The 16,775-nt window shown below is 46.1% G+C and overlaps 1 protein-coding gene across 1 annotated transcript; it reads right to left on the bottom strand.

Annotated features, from left to right (window-relative positions):
* Positions 1 to 120: 120 nt before the first annotated feature.
* On the bottom strand, positions 121 to 16,250 carry LOC104269600 (pre-mRNA 3'-end-processing factor FIP1-like; the record flags this gene model as incomplete). The annotated part of the gene is made up of 14 exons (XM_009871382.1): positions 121 to 283; positions 2,175 to 2,373; positions 3,328 to 3,383; positions 3,912 to 3,969; positions 4,483 to 4,509; positions 4,932 to 5,130; positions 5,958 to 6,063; positions 7,224 to 7,348; positions 8,050 to 8,180; positions 10,306 to 10,416; positions 11,442 to 11,500; positions 12,520 to 12,626; positions 13,279 to 13,363; positions 16,211 to 16,250. Coding segments are annotated over 14 exons (1,466 nt in total), but the record flags the coding sequence as incomplete, so codon positions are not given.
* Between the last annotated feature and the right edge of the window lie 525 nt (positions 16,251 to 16,775).

The raw sequence follows: 16,775 nt of genomic DNA, 5'->3' as shown, positions 1-16,775 counted from the left end.
TTAGCAGGTCACAGGAAACCAGCATGACCTAGGGTGACAGTTCGCTCTGAGAGCATCAAGCTGCTTGTCTGCAGCTCAGGCGTGTTTCCATGACCAGCCCAGCTCAGCCCTAGAGAGCTCTTACCGTCTCGAAGATTTATGCTTGCTGCTCTCCTCTTTGTCCCTGTGCCTGCGCTCCCGGTGACGATCCTCTCGCTCCCTGCTGCGATCTCGACTCCGGCGGTAGTCGCGCTCAAAGTCGTAGCTGCGCTCCCGGCTGTAGTAGCGGTATCGTTCATCATCACTTAAGAAGAGAAAGGAGAAGTGAGGCAGAGGAGTGCACCACTCGGGGACTCGTGGGCAGCCAGGAGCCACGTTTACGGGATCGTAGAATCCCATCCTCAGCACCAAAAGCCGTCACCTCTTACTCTATCAACAGGCTGAGATATTCGTGACGCTCCTGAAAAAGTCCGTAACAAGAAGCTGCTGCAGCCCGATCCCAGCTTCTAACCACAGTGGAATAACCTTCACCATTTGTCTGTTAAGTAGCTCACAAGCCCAAACTGTTGAATATCGTGGCTTTCTCCCGCCTCTCAAGGTGGAAGGTTTAACAAAATCTGTTCTCTGGATTTGCCAAGGGAGCACCTCAGCAGCAGGCATGTGGCAAAGTCTCAGCGCTTTTGCTCCAACAGTCCTTCTGGAATTCATCCAGTACATGCAGCCACCTTGTTCAAAACCAACAGAACATGCTTCTCTCACCCTTCTGTCTCCTGGTCTGAATTTCACCTCACGCCACTCCTGTCCCAGCTAAACTGTTCTTTCGCCTGAGTTAACTAAGGGATACTTTTTTCCTCCGTGAGTTCAAAAACTCAAATTGCCAGCATAGCTGAGATGATTTTTCTGCCTAAACCTGCTTAAGGCACCTCAGTCAATCCACACACATGTACCCCACATTCAGACACATCCCACACTCCCCTCTCTGTCTCACAGTCCCTGTTTGACTTTGGCGAGCCAAAATCTGAAGGCTTAACACGGCCCACAGCGACTCTGAGAGAAAGGAAATCTGAAAGTTGAGCCCAACACTCAGAGGAACAGGCTAGGCAAATAAATGTCCACTATCAAGCATCTGAGAGTGCTCCGGAGGACTCCACTGAGCGTGGCTGCTTGTCCTGCTTTGCCAGGCACGACCTTAGAGGTCAGCGTGCTCGAGAACACCCAGAAATGCCAACAATGTGCTCAGGAGTGCTGGGCACTGGGCTTGGCCGCAGCAGGAACCTGCTCAGGACGCGTGAGAGGTTCAGCTCTACAAACTGTAGCAAGTTTGTCTTCTGTTCTGCTTTTCCCTCTTCCAGCCACAGTGCCTGCAAGCTTGTGAGGAGAAAAGAAACAAAAAAGGAGGGGGGGGGAAAAGTCCACAAAAGGTTAGGAAAACGTTGCCCTATTTGCTCACAGCACCTCTCTGCCAGGAATGTGCATTCTGATCGTGTTTTGCATGACTATTGATATTTCTGAGCCTGAAAAGCCCGCAGAACACCAACACTGCCTTGTGACAGAGCAAAGTGATGGGTTCAGAAAGAGTCTCTGCAGCCTGGCCTTCACTTTAGCTCTCTAGATCAACACCGGAGGCTGAAAGCCTCCTTTCCCAAGTGCTCCCAGCACTGCCGTCACCTGAGATCTCATCAGTTCCCACCAAGGTGGTTGTCTCCAGCACTGCTTGCAGAAACGCCTGGTTAAGGATTTACATTTCGCGGCTGACTCCTGGCAAGCGGCACTCCTTGCCCTGACAGCCTCTAGAGGAGAGCTGAGCAAAGCACAGGTGGTTTGTCCTTTGATCTGACAGCTGCCTTTAGAAGAAAAGAAGCAGCAGCTTCCACGGCCCATGTTTCACACTGAGCTGTGAAATACCTAGCAAACAGAGAGGGGCTATTGCATTTACTGGCCTCGCGTTACAGGTGGGGAAGCAAGTGTAACTGGTTCTGCTGGATTTAAACAAAAAACAGACACAGGAAATCAGTCAGTGACGCTGGCTCCTAGCGTGTCCTCTAGTTATTGACCCTAAGTGTCACCTCCCTGAACATTTCAGAAAATTTAACCGGTGCAACCTCTAATCCCATGCCTTGACCACACACGTCCTTGCCCTCCAGGGATCCCTGCCGGGTAGCTGTGAGCAGAAGTTGCCGAAAATCCAGACTCACTTGTTGTATTCGCTCGTGGTGGGAGTGCGGTCTCGGTCTCTCTCCCGTTCCCGTTCCCGCTCCCGTTCCCGCTCCCTCTCACGCCTGGAGCCTGAGTACTCCCAATGGCTGCTGCTGGAACTGCTTGTGCCTTTGTCCACCGTGGTCACCCAGGGCGTGTGGGACGTGGAAATGGGGGGGTAGCTGATGAAACCTGAATCTGCAGAGAGAGAGCAGAACCCTTGTTCATCTGAAGTATTAGCAGCATCCTCTGTGCCTCCCTTTCCAAACGTACCTCGGGAGGTACAGCTGAACCCACAGAGACAACCACCACAGAATCACAGGTTGGAAGGGACCTCAGAGATCATCTAGTCTCCAGCTCCCATTGTGTCCTCATGCTCCCTTTTTACTTTCAGCAGTTTCCTAAGAACACAGGGACACCTCTTCCCCTCAGGAAGACGCAGGCAGGACCAGGTATTTACAGACTTGGTGGGATATCTCCCCAGCCCCTTACAGGGCACATTGCTCCAAGGGCTACGCACTCCCCAGCTCCTGCTGAGAGACCCCTGTCTCCTACATAGGTTCTGCCCTAAGGTCACCGCTGAGAGGTGGAGCTGCCACTCCCAAGGGTTGGTCACTAAGGAAACGGGAGAGAACACGGGCATCGGGGCAGGGCTGCAACAGGGAAGGAAATCTTGTGGAAATCCTGCACTGCCTCTGCCTTCACAGAGCGGAAGGAGAGATGCCTGCATGTGCCTGCAGGCAAGGGAGAGCACAGCGTGGGGGAGGAGATTTGAAGCTGAATGTGGGGGGAAAAAGGAAGAGAGCGTGAGTGTGAGCAACTACATGTGCAAGCAAGCACAAGAACGCATTGCTGAGGCACACGGGGAAGCTTCTCTCTCGCTGGGTATCTGCACTAAAACCAGTGATCGGAGGCTTAGCGCTCAACTGCAGAATTGCAGTCACCATCGCTGCAAAACACTCAGCTTTGCAACACTTTATGGGGTGGTCAAACTCAGAACACGTCTAGTGACTGGGACAGTTTGAGGTACAAGCACAAGCAAGACACTTAACGCAAACATCATGTTCATCAGCTTAATAAAAGCCTAAACTACTAAATACCAGAGTAATAAGAGATCTAACAGTTTGGGTGTTTGGTATCTTCAGTGCCCACCTGCAGAATTGTAGCCAAAGGGAGGAGGCTGCCTGTTGTTGTAGCTGGCTGGCTGCCTTCGGAGAGAGAAAAAGATGCAAGTTACTAACACCGGTGACCCCTTGCAGGTACGTCCGTGCTGCAAGTTCACCCGATTTTTTCTGAAGGGCTGCGGAACACCCTCATGGAAACCCACGGTCCCAGTGAATCTCTCCCACTTTGTGCTGCAGCAATCCCAAACGCATACACAGGTGCAGTCGCTTTTCCTCAGCTATTGAAACGGCTCTAACTCAATGGCTGGCCCTGCTTTCCCCAAATCAGGTGGAAATCACTTACAAAATACCCAGAGAATCTTTACAGGTTGGGGCTAACAACAGGCTGCCAACTGCTCTAAGCACATGCGCAGCTTTTATCGACTCCTTCCCGTGTCACGTATAAGACAAACCAAGGCCAACGCACAGAGGGCTCCTTACGGCCTCTGCTCTCACCTCCCACCCTGACCCCTGACCAGGCTGAGAATTACGAGCCCCGATTTTAGCTCTGTCCTCCTCCCTTCCTCTCTGAGGAGGAGCTGTACCGACGGCTCAGCCTAGGCGTGGTCTTACCCATCCAAGGTTGGAATGAGGAGAGCTGGTGGCGGTGCCAGAGGAGGCGGGAACAACCCTAGACACAGAAGCGTAAAGTCATCCCAGAGATCTCACAGCTTGCCGTGACGGAATAAAGCTTTATTGCTGCTTACAGCTAAAAGCAGTTAAAGCATCTTTTTACTTCAAGCAAAGCCCTGTTTGAAACGGAATAATATTCCTACCAAAATTAAAACCCCACAGCTGTATTAGTATGGAAAGAAAAATAAAGAACTATCTTCTATTGTAGCTTTTTCAGCTTAAACATAAGATTAATTAAGGGGTAAACATCACCCCTTACAGTCCTGTGGAAGACAGAAAAGCCTGGTTGTTGGGATGCAGACACGCTGCAATGACAGCAAAGGTTTTATTGCTCCATTGATCAAAATGAGTAACTTTGTCTCATGCAAACCAGGTAACATAGCCTTAAATTAACAGCGCCCTAAAATGGATCTTGGTGTCATCCTATCTTGTGTCACTGAATCCAAATGCTCAGACAGGGCCATCTCTGTGTTCAGAATCACTGCTGTCATCAAGAGAGTGTAACACCTACCTGGAATGGGGCCAGGCGGCGGAAGACCTATGGAAATAACGAAGCAAGGAAAACAAGTGAGGACAACAGGTAGAGCACGTCATTGCTGTACCTCAAGCTACACCTAAAAGCACACTTGTGGATAAATTTCACATATCTGAGCAGACCATCAGCTAAATCAGTGCTATTAAGCAGTAACTAGCCTACAAACTGTCAATTTTCCCAAACGATGATCTCTCTACCTTTTTATTACAATTGCAATGGTGGCTGCCATGTTTTAAGTATTCACAGGCAAATGTGAAATAGGTTGATGGAGGCACTGAATAATGCTTGGCCAGGTCTAAGGACCTCTGACCTAATTGCTAGATTGTCCCAAAGCGTTTAACGATTAAACCTGTGATTTGCTCCACGCCTGGGATGTCTCAACTTGCGTCCGCAGAACTGCCCCAGGCTGCTGTGTGAACACATACCTGGAGGATGCAGAGGAGGTGGAACAGAAGTAACTGGTGGAGGAGGGTGGAGGAAGTGTGGCGGAGGTGGCCCAGCGAGCGGGGGCGGCGGTGGGCCTGCTGGTGGTGCGAACGGCTGCTGCTGGGGTGGCTGCTGGGGCTGTGACGGCTGCTGGGGCTGCTGTGGGGGTTGTGGCTTACTGCCGTGGTCTCCAAGGACCTTAGAAGGCAGAGGAACGAGAAGAGAGCATTTTAATCAATTTGCTTCTGGACCAAAGACCTCACCCTGCTGGCAGAAAGGCAGCATCCCGCCAAAAGAGGCAGCACTGCGACACCTGGAAACATCAGGCTATGCTGCGCTCGAGGGACAACATATTTTGGGGAGGAAGGCAGGCTCAAAGCAATCCATATGCTTAGCAAGGCACCTGCTCCTACACAGAGCAGCAGTGAGACTGGATTCGAGCTGTACACACAAAACTGTGCAAAACAGTGCTGTGAGTGCCTGTTGTTCACAGGAGCTGTCACTGATACAGGTTTCAGATGAGCAGCTGCTGTATTTGACGGTGACACAGCTTCCTTTTCTTTTTTTAAACCAAATTTCTCCTTCCTCATGGCAGCAAGAATAAAGCTCTAGATTGTGCCCATTTAGGTCAAAGGAAGACATGCAAAATCAGAACGGAGTCCAGTTTTAAACCCCAGGCTTTTATTTCTTCTAAGGGACAAGACCCAGTAGCACAGGCCCACTCTAAGTCTGAAGCATGGGCTGCATCTACTGATGCTTACACTAAACGCTCCTTCAAAGCAAAAACAGAAACACAAGCCCCACGCAGAAGCCCTCCACTGCAGAGCTGGGGATGCCAACCCAACACGGAAAAGAATAATCTAACAACAACACACGTATACACCTCGACAGGGTTGATACACTACTTACTGCTTTGCAGAAAGAAAAAGTGATAGGCAAGGTCAGGAATGCGCAAGACGTTTGTTTGGGGTTCACCAGAAGCGCAATAAAATCAGAAATTTGTCAAGATGGAGAAAAGCATTTACCTGAATTGGGTTTTCCTCAGAGGCATGCTTATCACGTCGTCTTCCCTCTACTCTCCTAATCGTGCCTGCCTGGCCACCGATCACATCAATTGTCCCACCCAGCTTCCTGGTACAAAGCAGATGCATCTTTTTTAGTCTCAAAGACATAAGACGGAGCAGTCTTCCTCACTCTCAGACAGACTTCTCTCATACATTCTTTTAAACCAGGGAAGATTCTCTAGAGGCAGCACTCAAATTGGACAAGAGATGAATGAGAAGTCCTTTTTCACTTCCGAGCAATTTGAGCTCTGCTTGCAGGGGTGAGTCAGGTCTCTCTGAACACCCAGAAAATGATCCAAAGAATCACCTCTTACAGGTGTAATAACACAGATGTACTCTCTGGTTCAGAGCTGACATCTGTTACCTCCAGATAATGCTCAGGGAAAGCGGAGACAAAAACCGCTGTATAGTTACAACAGCATCCGCTTGTTTTGCAGCGGTGTAAACCTGCAAAATTCTCATGAGATACACAAGCAGCTGGAAACAAACTCGACTGATTCGATGGCACTGCAGAGAGGGACAGAAATGCCACCAAAGAGTTTAAACGCAAACCAGCTCAGTAGAGCTTTAAAGCTTATACTTGAAGCATACAGTTAGCTCTCTCTCAGACAAAGTGGGAAGTTGGAATCCAGGGCTGATTTCTGCGAGACAGGTTTGCAAAAGGTGTAACGTAATGCGGATAAAGCAGCAGAAACACCCAGATCCCAAAGCTCTGGCTCCTCTGGTTTCATATAGCCTCGTTCTTCCAAAGCGTTTGATAAAAAGCCACCAGCCTCAATAAAGGCAAAGTGGTTTTCCCATCAGAGGCTGCCCATCAAAATGACTCAGTCGTGTGGCTTTGTCCAGCCTTGCGCAGCCTCTCGCTGACTGGAGAAAATAACTAATTAGCAAGCACCAAGCAGCACAGCGCCCAGGTTCAGAAGCCAATAGCTCCTCTTATCAGCTGCCAAACGTGTTACCCACTTCCACTTCAGGAGGCAAAGATTAACATCGTGGGAGTGAGAATAAGCCAAGTAAGCACCAGCCGGCAGCAACGCAGGCCCTCAAAGCTGAGGCATTCCCCTTGGTTTTTCTGCTCCCAGAGATGTTTCCCCTTCAACTGGTGCATCGGTTTAAAAAATTCTTCTGTTTCAGGCATGAGGAGATTCAGATATCGTCCAGGTGGATCCCAGCTACCCCTAAGAAGAACACAGCACACCCGGCCTTTATGTCTGCATCATCTCTTACCTATTAGGAGGAGGCCCAGCCTTCATGCGTCCTCCCACCAGAGCCAAGAAGTCGGTTTTGAATTCTGTTTTGATGATGTTGTTTTCCACTTCTTTTTCGGCATTTCCTGTTCGTCCTTGCTGAACCTAAGGAAGGTAACACGTAACACACGGGTTTAATGCCCCTACTTTCAGCTCAATGTAGCATCAGAGATTAACCCTCAAGGGAAAATGGCTCCCCTGAGGAACAGTCACACAGCTCTTGCAAACAAGCAACCTATTCTTCAGCCAAGACACCAGATATTTCTGTAAACCAGCGGCTATTTCAGCCTCAGCCTGCTGCCCACTGTCTCCCGCTAGAAGTGCAGAAATTTAATAATCTCGTATCCTTTTTCAGGCAGTCCTTAAGCCAAAACTGGAAAAAGTAATGCTTGCTGGTTTGGGTCTTCGGCTGAACTTCTGACTAACAGCTGCTGGCCACCTGGAGGACTTCAGCAAAGGTCGTTGGGCAAAGCAGTCTCCAACAGTCAAAAGCAACAAGCAAAACAGCCAGGGATGCCCAGCTCCCCTCTCTAGAGCTGATCTACAGGATCAGAACCCTCAGCTGGAAACTCACTCAAGGCTTGCTGCTGCAATAGTTCCAACCTGCCTGGCAGCTGGAATTTCACAGAGAATTAGCAGAGAGATTTAATCCTTAAAGATACTTTTTTTGTATTTCTCACCCCTGAAAGGAACACAACACAATTATGTATTACGGTATCTTCCACTCTTAATACTCTTATCTCTGTGATTACCAAAACAAGTCCCAGTTTTACTGTAGCCATACGCAGGAGCAACATGTCACCTACCGTGATCTTATTCTCTGTGCTGATGGGAGGAGCAGGATCCAGTCCAAGCTGGAGCCGTCGCTGCTTCTCACAATAAGCTTTCCATGTTTCTTCATTGAATCCATAGTTAAAGTAATCGGAAAGATCAGCACCTGACAAAGGGAGTAAAAGTGAACATGGGGATTCTGGCAGACTTGCATTCCAAATTGTCTTTTAACTGCTTAAACAAAGGTCTAAGAAAAAAAAATCTCTTCCAGAGAGCACAGTTTATTCTTAATTTCATGCTATTAGAAACCCTTCGTGTGCCACAGTGGAGATGGCTGCCACTCTTGGTGGGAGGGGGGACAAGCACCTGAACGGCAGTGGGGCCATTAGGGACACAGATCACAGACCGCACACATGCTATGCAAGGAGATATTTGCAACCAATTATTCACCAACTGCACTTTTTCAGACTGATTTCTTGCAATCGTCCAAATGAGTGGAGCGCTGGGGTGAGCACAGGAACGACGGTTTCAGCTACCACCGCAACGGGATGGTACCCAGAACCTTTCTCTTGGCAGAGATAAGCTGACATGTTCCAACCCTGACCTTTGCTGGCCTGAAAAGAGATTCTGGGACTTGCGCATTTTGTGAAACAGGCTGAATTGGAAGGTTTTAAGCGATATGTCTCAGATTACACAAGTAATTACAGCTCAGCCACAATCCTAACTAGAGCCTTCCAAGATTGTTATCTGACTTCGACAGTCTTCCTGTGAAACGTGCTAATTCAGCACGAGCGCTTCTGAATAAGAGATGTGGCCACAAACTGCCTGCCAAGAAAAAGCAGATGCGGAGGGACAAACGTAGCTGCAACTGCCTCTGTACGGCGCCACCGCACAACGGAAGGCATTACGGAGCATCTCCCAGCCCCACTGGGGTGCCCCTCAAACAGCCCCCTCGCAAAGGTATCCCTAGACGAACCAATTCTAAACCAGGGCTAAGCAGAACACGTGGACCACGCTGAGCCGGGATCTGTGCAGCGAGGTTTAAGTGTGTCTCCCAGGTAGGCCGCTCCTCCTGTTGTCACCACCCAAACATGCAAATTATGTAAAGGTCGTGTCACTGCGCCTGTGTTGGCACATCTATTTTATCAGTCTGTATTTCAGTCCCCTATCAGTTCTTCCAAACCGCACTGTCCTTCCTCTTCCTCACTTAAAGTGAGACGAACGTGCTGAGCAATTAACTGGAAAGGATATAAAGCTAAAAGGCCGTTGAGTAACAAGTGACTGGCCATCTAAAATAAACCACCAATGGGAACTCCCGTGCAGAACAGGCTGTTTTCTGTTATGTCTGCACAAGCTGCTGTTCATCACACAGCGCTTTGGGGCTGGCTCGGTAGTGAGTCCCGTCGATGCGGTTATCAGCACTGCTCCGTGCTGGGATGCCCTTCATTTCAGCTGGGCAAGAGATACCAAAACCACACCGCAACAGAAGCACTACTTACTTAGCACAGCGATATTTCTCAAAGATAAATAAAGTACATGGACTGCGGGGGAGAAGAATTATTTCTGAGGAGGCGAGTGGATTTTTTTTGCTTCAGTTAACATTTCATCATAGCATGCTCTAAGAGAGTAGCACAGAAAAACTTGGATTTCTTCTGTTTTTTCATTTACTTCTGTATCAAACTCAGACGAAAAAGAGAAGTTTATTTGTAGCATCCTACAACAGTGATGCTGGAGTCGCTTCTGAGTAGAAAACTCCCTAATGCTTACCAGGAAGACAAAAGAGACCCTATATATACAAAAAAACCAAAGTTTTTTTTTGCAAAGTGCTGTTTGTCTGGACCCAAATGAGAAGGCTGCACAAGGATGACTCTGAGCTTGGCCGGGGTGAGATGGAATAAGCAAGCTGCCTGTACATGGAGAGGTGAACACGCATCACCAACAGCCAAATCTGGATCCTACTCAACTCACTTTAAGGCCAAGAAACATTACTGCATTGGTATCAGCGCGCTATTTTCTGCAACTAGGGAATTAATAAAATAGATTATTTAAAAAAAAAAAAATTTGTTCCCTTTAAGGAAGTTAAATTAAATTAATAGAGTAAAGGCAACTCAATTTTAGGTAGAAGTAAATGTCACTGAATGTCTAGACAAACATCAGAGGCTGGGCGACACGCATCGTTCCAACTTCCCTGTTCCCTAGCAGCAATAAATGGATAGAAATTACAGCTGAAATTAAAGAGAGACAATTAAAACTACAGGAAATATTTACCACAAGAAACTGTGAGGCCCCACCTGGTTTCCTCCACGGTTTGTCTTCAAATGAATCTAAATCCACTTCTATAACTGGCAATCCATTTATATTCCCTGCGGCATCTAAGTCAATACCTTTGGGCTGCAACTTGGCTTTGGAGAGAGAGAAACCGTTACTACTTTTAATGCAATGCCTTTAATCCACTAATTTGCTGAGCAAATTACTCCAGTCAGAAATAAAGCACTAGTGTGAATTCATTGCTGGCTTTACAGCACATAGGTAACCACAATCAACTTCTTACTAAAAATTACTTCAGTCACTCTGTAAATAAATAGCCAGGGCATAGAGCACTTCAGTCGAACAGCAGAGAAGCAAATTCAACCCAGACTGGTACTACAGACAAACACATTATTACAGTATGCATGATATTTACCCCAAATTAAAACAAAAATATTTTTCTCCCCAAGCCAAAGACTTATTTTTACCTCCCAAGACACATATTTTCTCATAAAGAGAGACTTTTTTAGGACCAGTCTTAGCTGGGCCATGTACTAACTGGAGTCAGCAGTTACAGAATTTCTTATTTTCTCAGTCAGAAGACAAGTCATTTGCATAAGGAAATTAATGGAAGGAAGTGTATGAAGCCCACTGAAAGGACAGTCTCACATATGCAGAGGGACAGAACCCAAGTCTCAATATACAGTATAAACTAAACTGAACGGTGGAGAAAATTTCATCTACAGAAATATGTGCAGCTGATACTCGAGGCCAGTCTGTTTCTCGTAGTATCGTACACTACAAGAAGCTCAATAACTGACCACAGAGTTCAACTTCTTCTCCAGGCAATGTGGAATGTTCGGCCCCAGGGCAACAACAGAGTTCAGAAATGTCCTGGGGGTTTTTCTACTATAGAAGTAATAATCAATGGAATTTTTTTTCCTAGTTTAAATAGGATTATAATCAGCTTGTTCAGTGATGTGTAATTAAATCATTCCATTGCACCCTGGACCCTCAGACTGTTCTACCTTTAGAAAACACACTTCCTATTCCTAGTTTTAAAAAGACGCACTTATTTGATAGTCTTCCAAACAGAGACCAAGATTTGCAGCTGCTCCAGCTGTCAGTGCCAGGTAAGTGAAACATTGCAAAAGGTGAAGGATAAAAATAACAGCGATACCTGAAGCAGATGCTCCATAGCCTCTACCCGTTTTTAAGTTTAGATTCATAGGAGTTCCCCTACATGGAAAAGAATCACTACATTGGTATTTGAACAAATCACTCGGTTGAAGGTTTTCACACAAAATATAGTCAAGCCCTGCCATCCCTCAGAAGATGCTTAGTTCACTCGGGTTTTATTCAGACCTCTCTGATTCTTGGTACTAAGTTTCAACCCATTTAAAGAGAGATTCCCTTGCTGCCTAACTTGCTCTACACAGCACTGACCAACAACAGAACACACAAGGATCGTCCTCACTGTGAAAGGTTATTTCAAAGAGTGGTAGTTCCCCCTCCACCCAGGAATGGACTTAGTATTTAAAAGGAACTGAACATGGAAATCCGACGGCTGCAGACAGATCTCAGAATGAGGAAAGGTAGAAGCAGCAGTTTTTAAAAAGAATGCCTGCAAAATCTAGTGAGCTGCCAGCAGACAAAATATTGCTACTCAGAGCACTCCATCAGACTGAAACCACCTGCACAACCAGAGAGAGGAATTAGCCATAAAGTGGAAAAATTAGAATATGCTGCAAAGCACATATAAGTCACTTTCTTAAGAGAAGGGCTGCTAGCAGCAAGCAAAAATGCTGTCGTATTATTTTTATTCAATGCAAATTAGTTACAATTTTAAGTCAGTGACATAATTTCCCGGTTTGCAAATCCAGCCTCACCATTTCCGAATCATGAAAGCACAAGACAGCTGAAAATCAGTAAACTCACAGCTTATGCAAATTCTTATAAACACAGATTCTGGTTCTTGAAGTTTTCACAGATGAGGAGTTAAATGTTAACTTCCCACCTTGATTTTGCTTGAAGAAGTGCAATTATTATTTGGTTAATTTTCCAACAGCACACCCATGAATTTTAGAGATGGATTCTCCAAGGAGCAATTGCAGGACAGAGCTTCTAATCCCATTCTGCTGTTCTAGAAGTTACTTTCATGTCTCCCAGAACACAGACCAGCTCTCACGCCCACTTTTGATCAACCCGCTAGAGCTACCTCAGCTCGAAAAATCAACACCGCAGTCAGCCATACGTACATGTACGACGGCGCTCCCGTTTTAATGTTGCCAATAGTAACTTTCACGTCATCGTCATCGCTGTCACTGTCGCTGTCGTCTTCTTCATCTTCACCACTTGGAAGGGCCTAGTAACAGGAGCTCATTAATACGTAAAACTGATCAATTCCCTGGGACAGGAAGCCAAACGTGACAACGCTGGTATAACAAAGGACTACTAGAACGAATGGTTCTGATATAAAGACATAACTTGCTACTGCTCTCCAAGGCTACACAAAGTTGTCTCCAGAGGCAAAAGCCATGGAAGCAACCAGCCTTCATCACAGACAGGTACCTCCACAGAAACCACTATGTCCTGTAAAGAAGTGACCCTACATGAGAATCAGGATAGGATTTTTGAAGGTGGGGAAGGTTTAGCTTGCTTCCAAGAATGTCATCACATCCCACAGCTCCTCTCCCCTGCTCTTTCTGAAAGAACTAGGGCTTTTTTGCCACACCTCCTTCATAGGTCCATGGTGAAGGTACACAATCACAACGGGCATCATGTTCTGCTTTTTCTGCCAGGCTGCAGCACCACGGTTCGCTGCCCACTACACCAGGTAGCTGAGAGGAGAAGCCTGTTGCTGCAGTCAGCATTGGGAATTGACTTCTGGCACACTCCTACACTACAAATGCAATGTACTAGGCAGTACCGGCATCTTTTACACTTCTGTCTTTTTATCCACGAGTATTGGGAAGTGCAAAAATAACTACGTCTACAGTTTGCAGTGGAATACGTACGTGTTGCGACATTTCTCGGTCTTCATTGCTGACAGGCCGGTTCTCCTGAGGAGCATCTTGCAAAGGATGAGAAGATTCTGTGTGCCTAGTAAACGCAATAGAAAACAGAAAACAGACAAGCTCAATCCAGAGGTTCACCTATAAACATTTCTAAAGCATTTGTTCACGCGACTTTCATACAATGGCTTTATTCACGTAGCGTGTTTATTCTGCTGGCAGTTTGCTCAACTATAGGACAAAAAATTAATCATCCCTGCTTGGCTTTGCTTTTGTTGGAAAGAATCAGTTTAGTGCTTCCGAAGCACACGTGACAGACGGCGTGGCTGCCTGGCCAAGCACCATGTGTCTAACTGGGAGCTAGAACTGCTTTCAGCTTTGGTTCAGCACAATCACATCTGATAGGAATAAGGCCATAATAAGTAAAACCTCACTTTGTCCTTAGGGATGCTAGTAATTATACATATATTTAGTAAGCATCAAGGTATACATGCTGTAGAAATTAAGGAGAAAGCAGTTTCAGTGTTTCTACAAGTAACTTACACTAATGACTAGTTAAAATTGAAAGATAATTATCCAGCCCATCTTCTCATTCATTATAAATTAGTTCTAATGCAACAATGGTGAGGTTCAGATTCACCTCCAGTTAAAGAGTTCTTAAAAATGTTAACATTGTTTACTGCATTAACCAAGCAAGAGAGTCAAGTGGGTATCCACATGCTTGAAAAGAATATGCCAAGTGTTACAGAACGAAAACACGTAGAGAGATCATCTTTTTCTAATGTCATAGGCAAAACATAGTAGAACTTCAAAATAATTCCAGCCTTTCAAAAGAGATAATTAGAATAGCCAAGGCATCTCAATCCTCCAGGTACTTTGTGGAGATGTTGCTATCAATTTAAAACCCCGGGGGGACAGAAAACATACACAGGATTATCTTCAAAAAGAAACACATGTAACACCTAACAGAATCCAAACACTGCCCAGATTAAAGCCATTTCAGGGGCAGCAGGAAAGGAGACACCAAAACAAGGAAGTCAGAAGACCATGCTAACACAACTCAGAGAGCAGGGATCAAAAAGAAGGGGTGAAGGTCCCGCAGCTAACCACGGAAGCGCACGTCCGTTTTCCCCAAGTTCCTGAGGTGACAGCTCTTCAAGACACTTCAAGTTATAAAAGGCAGCCAAGACTTCGACGGGAAAATCAGCCTTTAAATGTATCTCAAAGCTGCAGCCACAACCTCTTAGGTAAGGACTCAAAGCTGTGCCACTGGAGAAAAACCTCACAGGTGGCTCCAAAACCTTTTCCATTTTTTTCGCCAAACCCAAGGAACTCCTAACATTGATCTCAACCCCAGAACTTTCTTAAGAATCCAAGATGACTGCATTAAGGAAGAGCGACAAGCATTACCTTCAGCTTCAAGTCACATGAGATATCTGTGGGTGTGCATTAAAATTTATGAATCAGGAGTTCAAATCTAGCGAACAGTCTTTCTTTAACCTGTTTGCTTCCCAGGAATGAACCATCTGACAGGTCCACAGCCATCACCTGCATGCAAAGAAGTGTCGCAGCTACTTAATTTCCCCAGAATGTCACCTCTAACCCTGCTCAGTGCCATCCTGCACAGACAGACAGTATTTAACGCATCCTTTAGGCTAAGGAACGTTAATGGATACCAAATCCCAATTTCTGCTTCATGGGTAGGGACAAATACTCTAAACAGAGCCAGCAACATATCCCTGGAGCTGCAGCTGTTGACAGAATAGCAAAGAAAGAGTCATTTTTCTTAAAACACCCCACAGCACTTCATTTAGGAAGATCCTCAACAAAGAAAAAAGCAGGGAGAGGGAAGAGGGAAAAAAAAAAAACAAACCAGAACTAGCATGACCACTAATACTTTTCCTTCACGCATCTTGTGGTTATTGGAGACAGTTGCAGGAAAAGCAGATTTGTAGCCCTGCTTGTAAAGTAAAACTACATTCAGATAAAAGTGGCAAGGAACAATAGATTTATGCAACCAAATTTTTATCTAAAAGTTGCTCCTTCTCACAAAGTTCATTTGATGTTTTTAAGGTAAGAGTTTACAAAGCTGCCTAAAACCTGGTTTTGACCAAGTTTCTATATTCCCTGAGCGCAGCATAGTTACTACTATGCAGGACAGCATCCATAACAATCTCAGAAATTCCAGATACTTGGAATCACAACGTCCCTACAGGACAATAAATATTAAACCAAACTTTTGAAGGTGCTGAGCACAAAGAAGTCCAGCGAAGATCAAATCTTCTGAAAACGACGCTACACTTAGAAACGGCAAAGAGATAACATTTCTGCTGAAGAAAACTCTGCTGGTGCAAAACACACCGCTACAAATACAGGGGAGTAATGCTCAGGGAAAGGTGACAGACACCACCTGCCACGCACAGAAGGCAAAACTCATCGTTGACTTGTCTCCAATACTTCTCTCTGAAAGGCTTACCCAAACCACAGGCTTCACAGATCTCAAATAATCTACTGATTTGATCCCATCAAGATTTTAACCTAGGCTCAAGGTTTTTAGCGTCCCCAGGCTAAAGCACAGGCCATACTTTTAGCAACACCAGGCCAGCACAAAAGTCAATCCTCAAGGCACCATTTTTCCTAGGACATCAAACCGGAAAACATCTGATTTAAAACTAATCGGGGAGGGGGAAAAAAGCGTTAACAGTTAGTTTTAACTCGAATCAGTTGAACTGATCCAGTTCACCTTCCAAACGTACAAATTCTGCACCAGCTCAAGCGTGCTGGCTGGGGATAAGACCCCGTGGGAGGGGAACAGGGCAGGCTGCTGCTTCTGGCAACAGCGTCGGCCTAAAGCGGTCATGAAGCTACGTTTAACAGGGCTGGATCTTCTTTGCAGCATGTATTGTTACAATGGATAAACAGTCTCTGGACTCACCCAGAAATTGGTCCATCTTCTTGCTTACCAGTGGTGTCATCTGCAAAAACAATAACAATAAAAAATTATTCTAGTGGAAGAAAATGAGCTAAATGCAAGCACGAAACAAGCCGCAGCTACAGAAATACCTAGTAGTGCTCAGGCACTATAACCCCAATGTCCTCTTTTCAATAAAGCTCAACTAGAATTGGGGCTACTAAGAAAAAAAAAACATAGCAAATCAACAAGGAAAAGTGAAGTCTCACACCACTGCCACAGAACAAAATTCAAAATGCCTATCTGAAGTCTCAGAGGAGTAAAGGCAAATATCACGTAAGGAACTGAAGTCACCCGTGAAGGCCTTTATCTAGACTTTTACACGCCAGGGAAGAAGACACATAAGAGTGCTCAGTTGGAAATTCTAGGAGGAGCACAAAGGCGTTTAAATGAAGCCCTACACCTCTCCCCGGTGCCCTACTCGCCCAGGGGTTCACCTGCACCAACCACCCTACCGCGATCTGCACGATTAGGAAGCTGAAATCGCCACGAAGCGCCGCGCCAGCCCCTTCGCACCGCGGCGTTATTG

Source organism: Apaloderma vittatum, unplaced genomic scaffold (genome assembly GCF_000703405.1).
Source record: "Apaloderma vittatum isolate BGI_N311 unplaced genomic scaffold, ASM70340v1 Scaffold17876, whole genome shotgun sequence".
Taxonomy (NCBI): Eukaryota; Metazoa; Chordata; class Aves; order Trogoniformes; family Trogonidae; genus Apaloderma; species Apaloderma vittatum.
The sequence above is the reverse complement of the archived record's forward strand: the minus strand, read 5'-3'. Positions and strand labels throughout refer to the sequence as shown.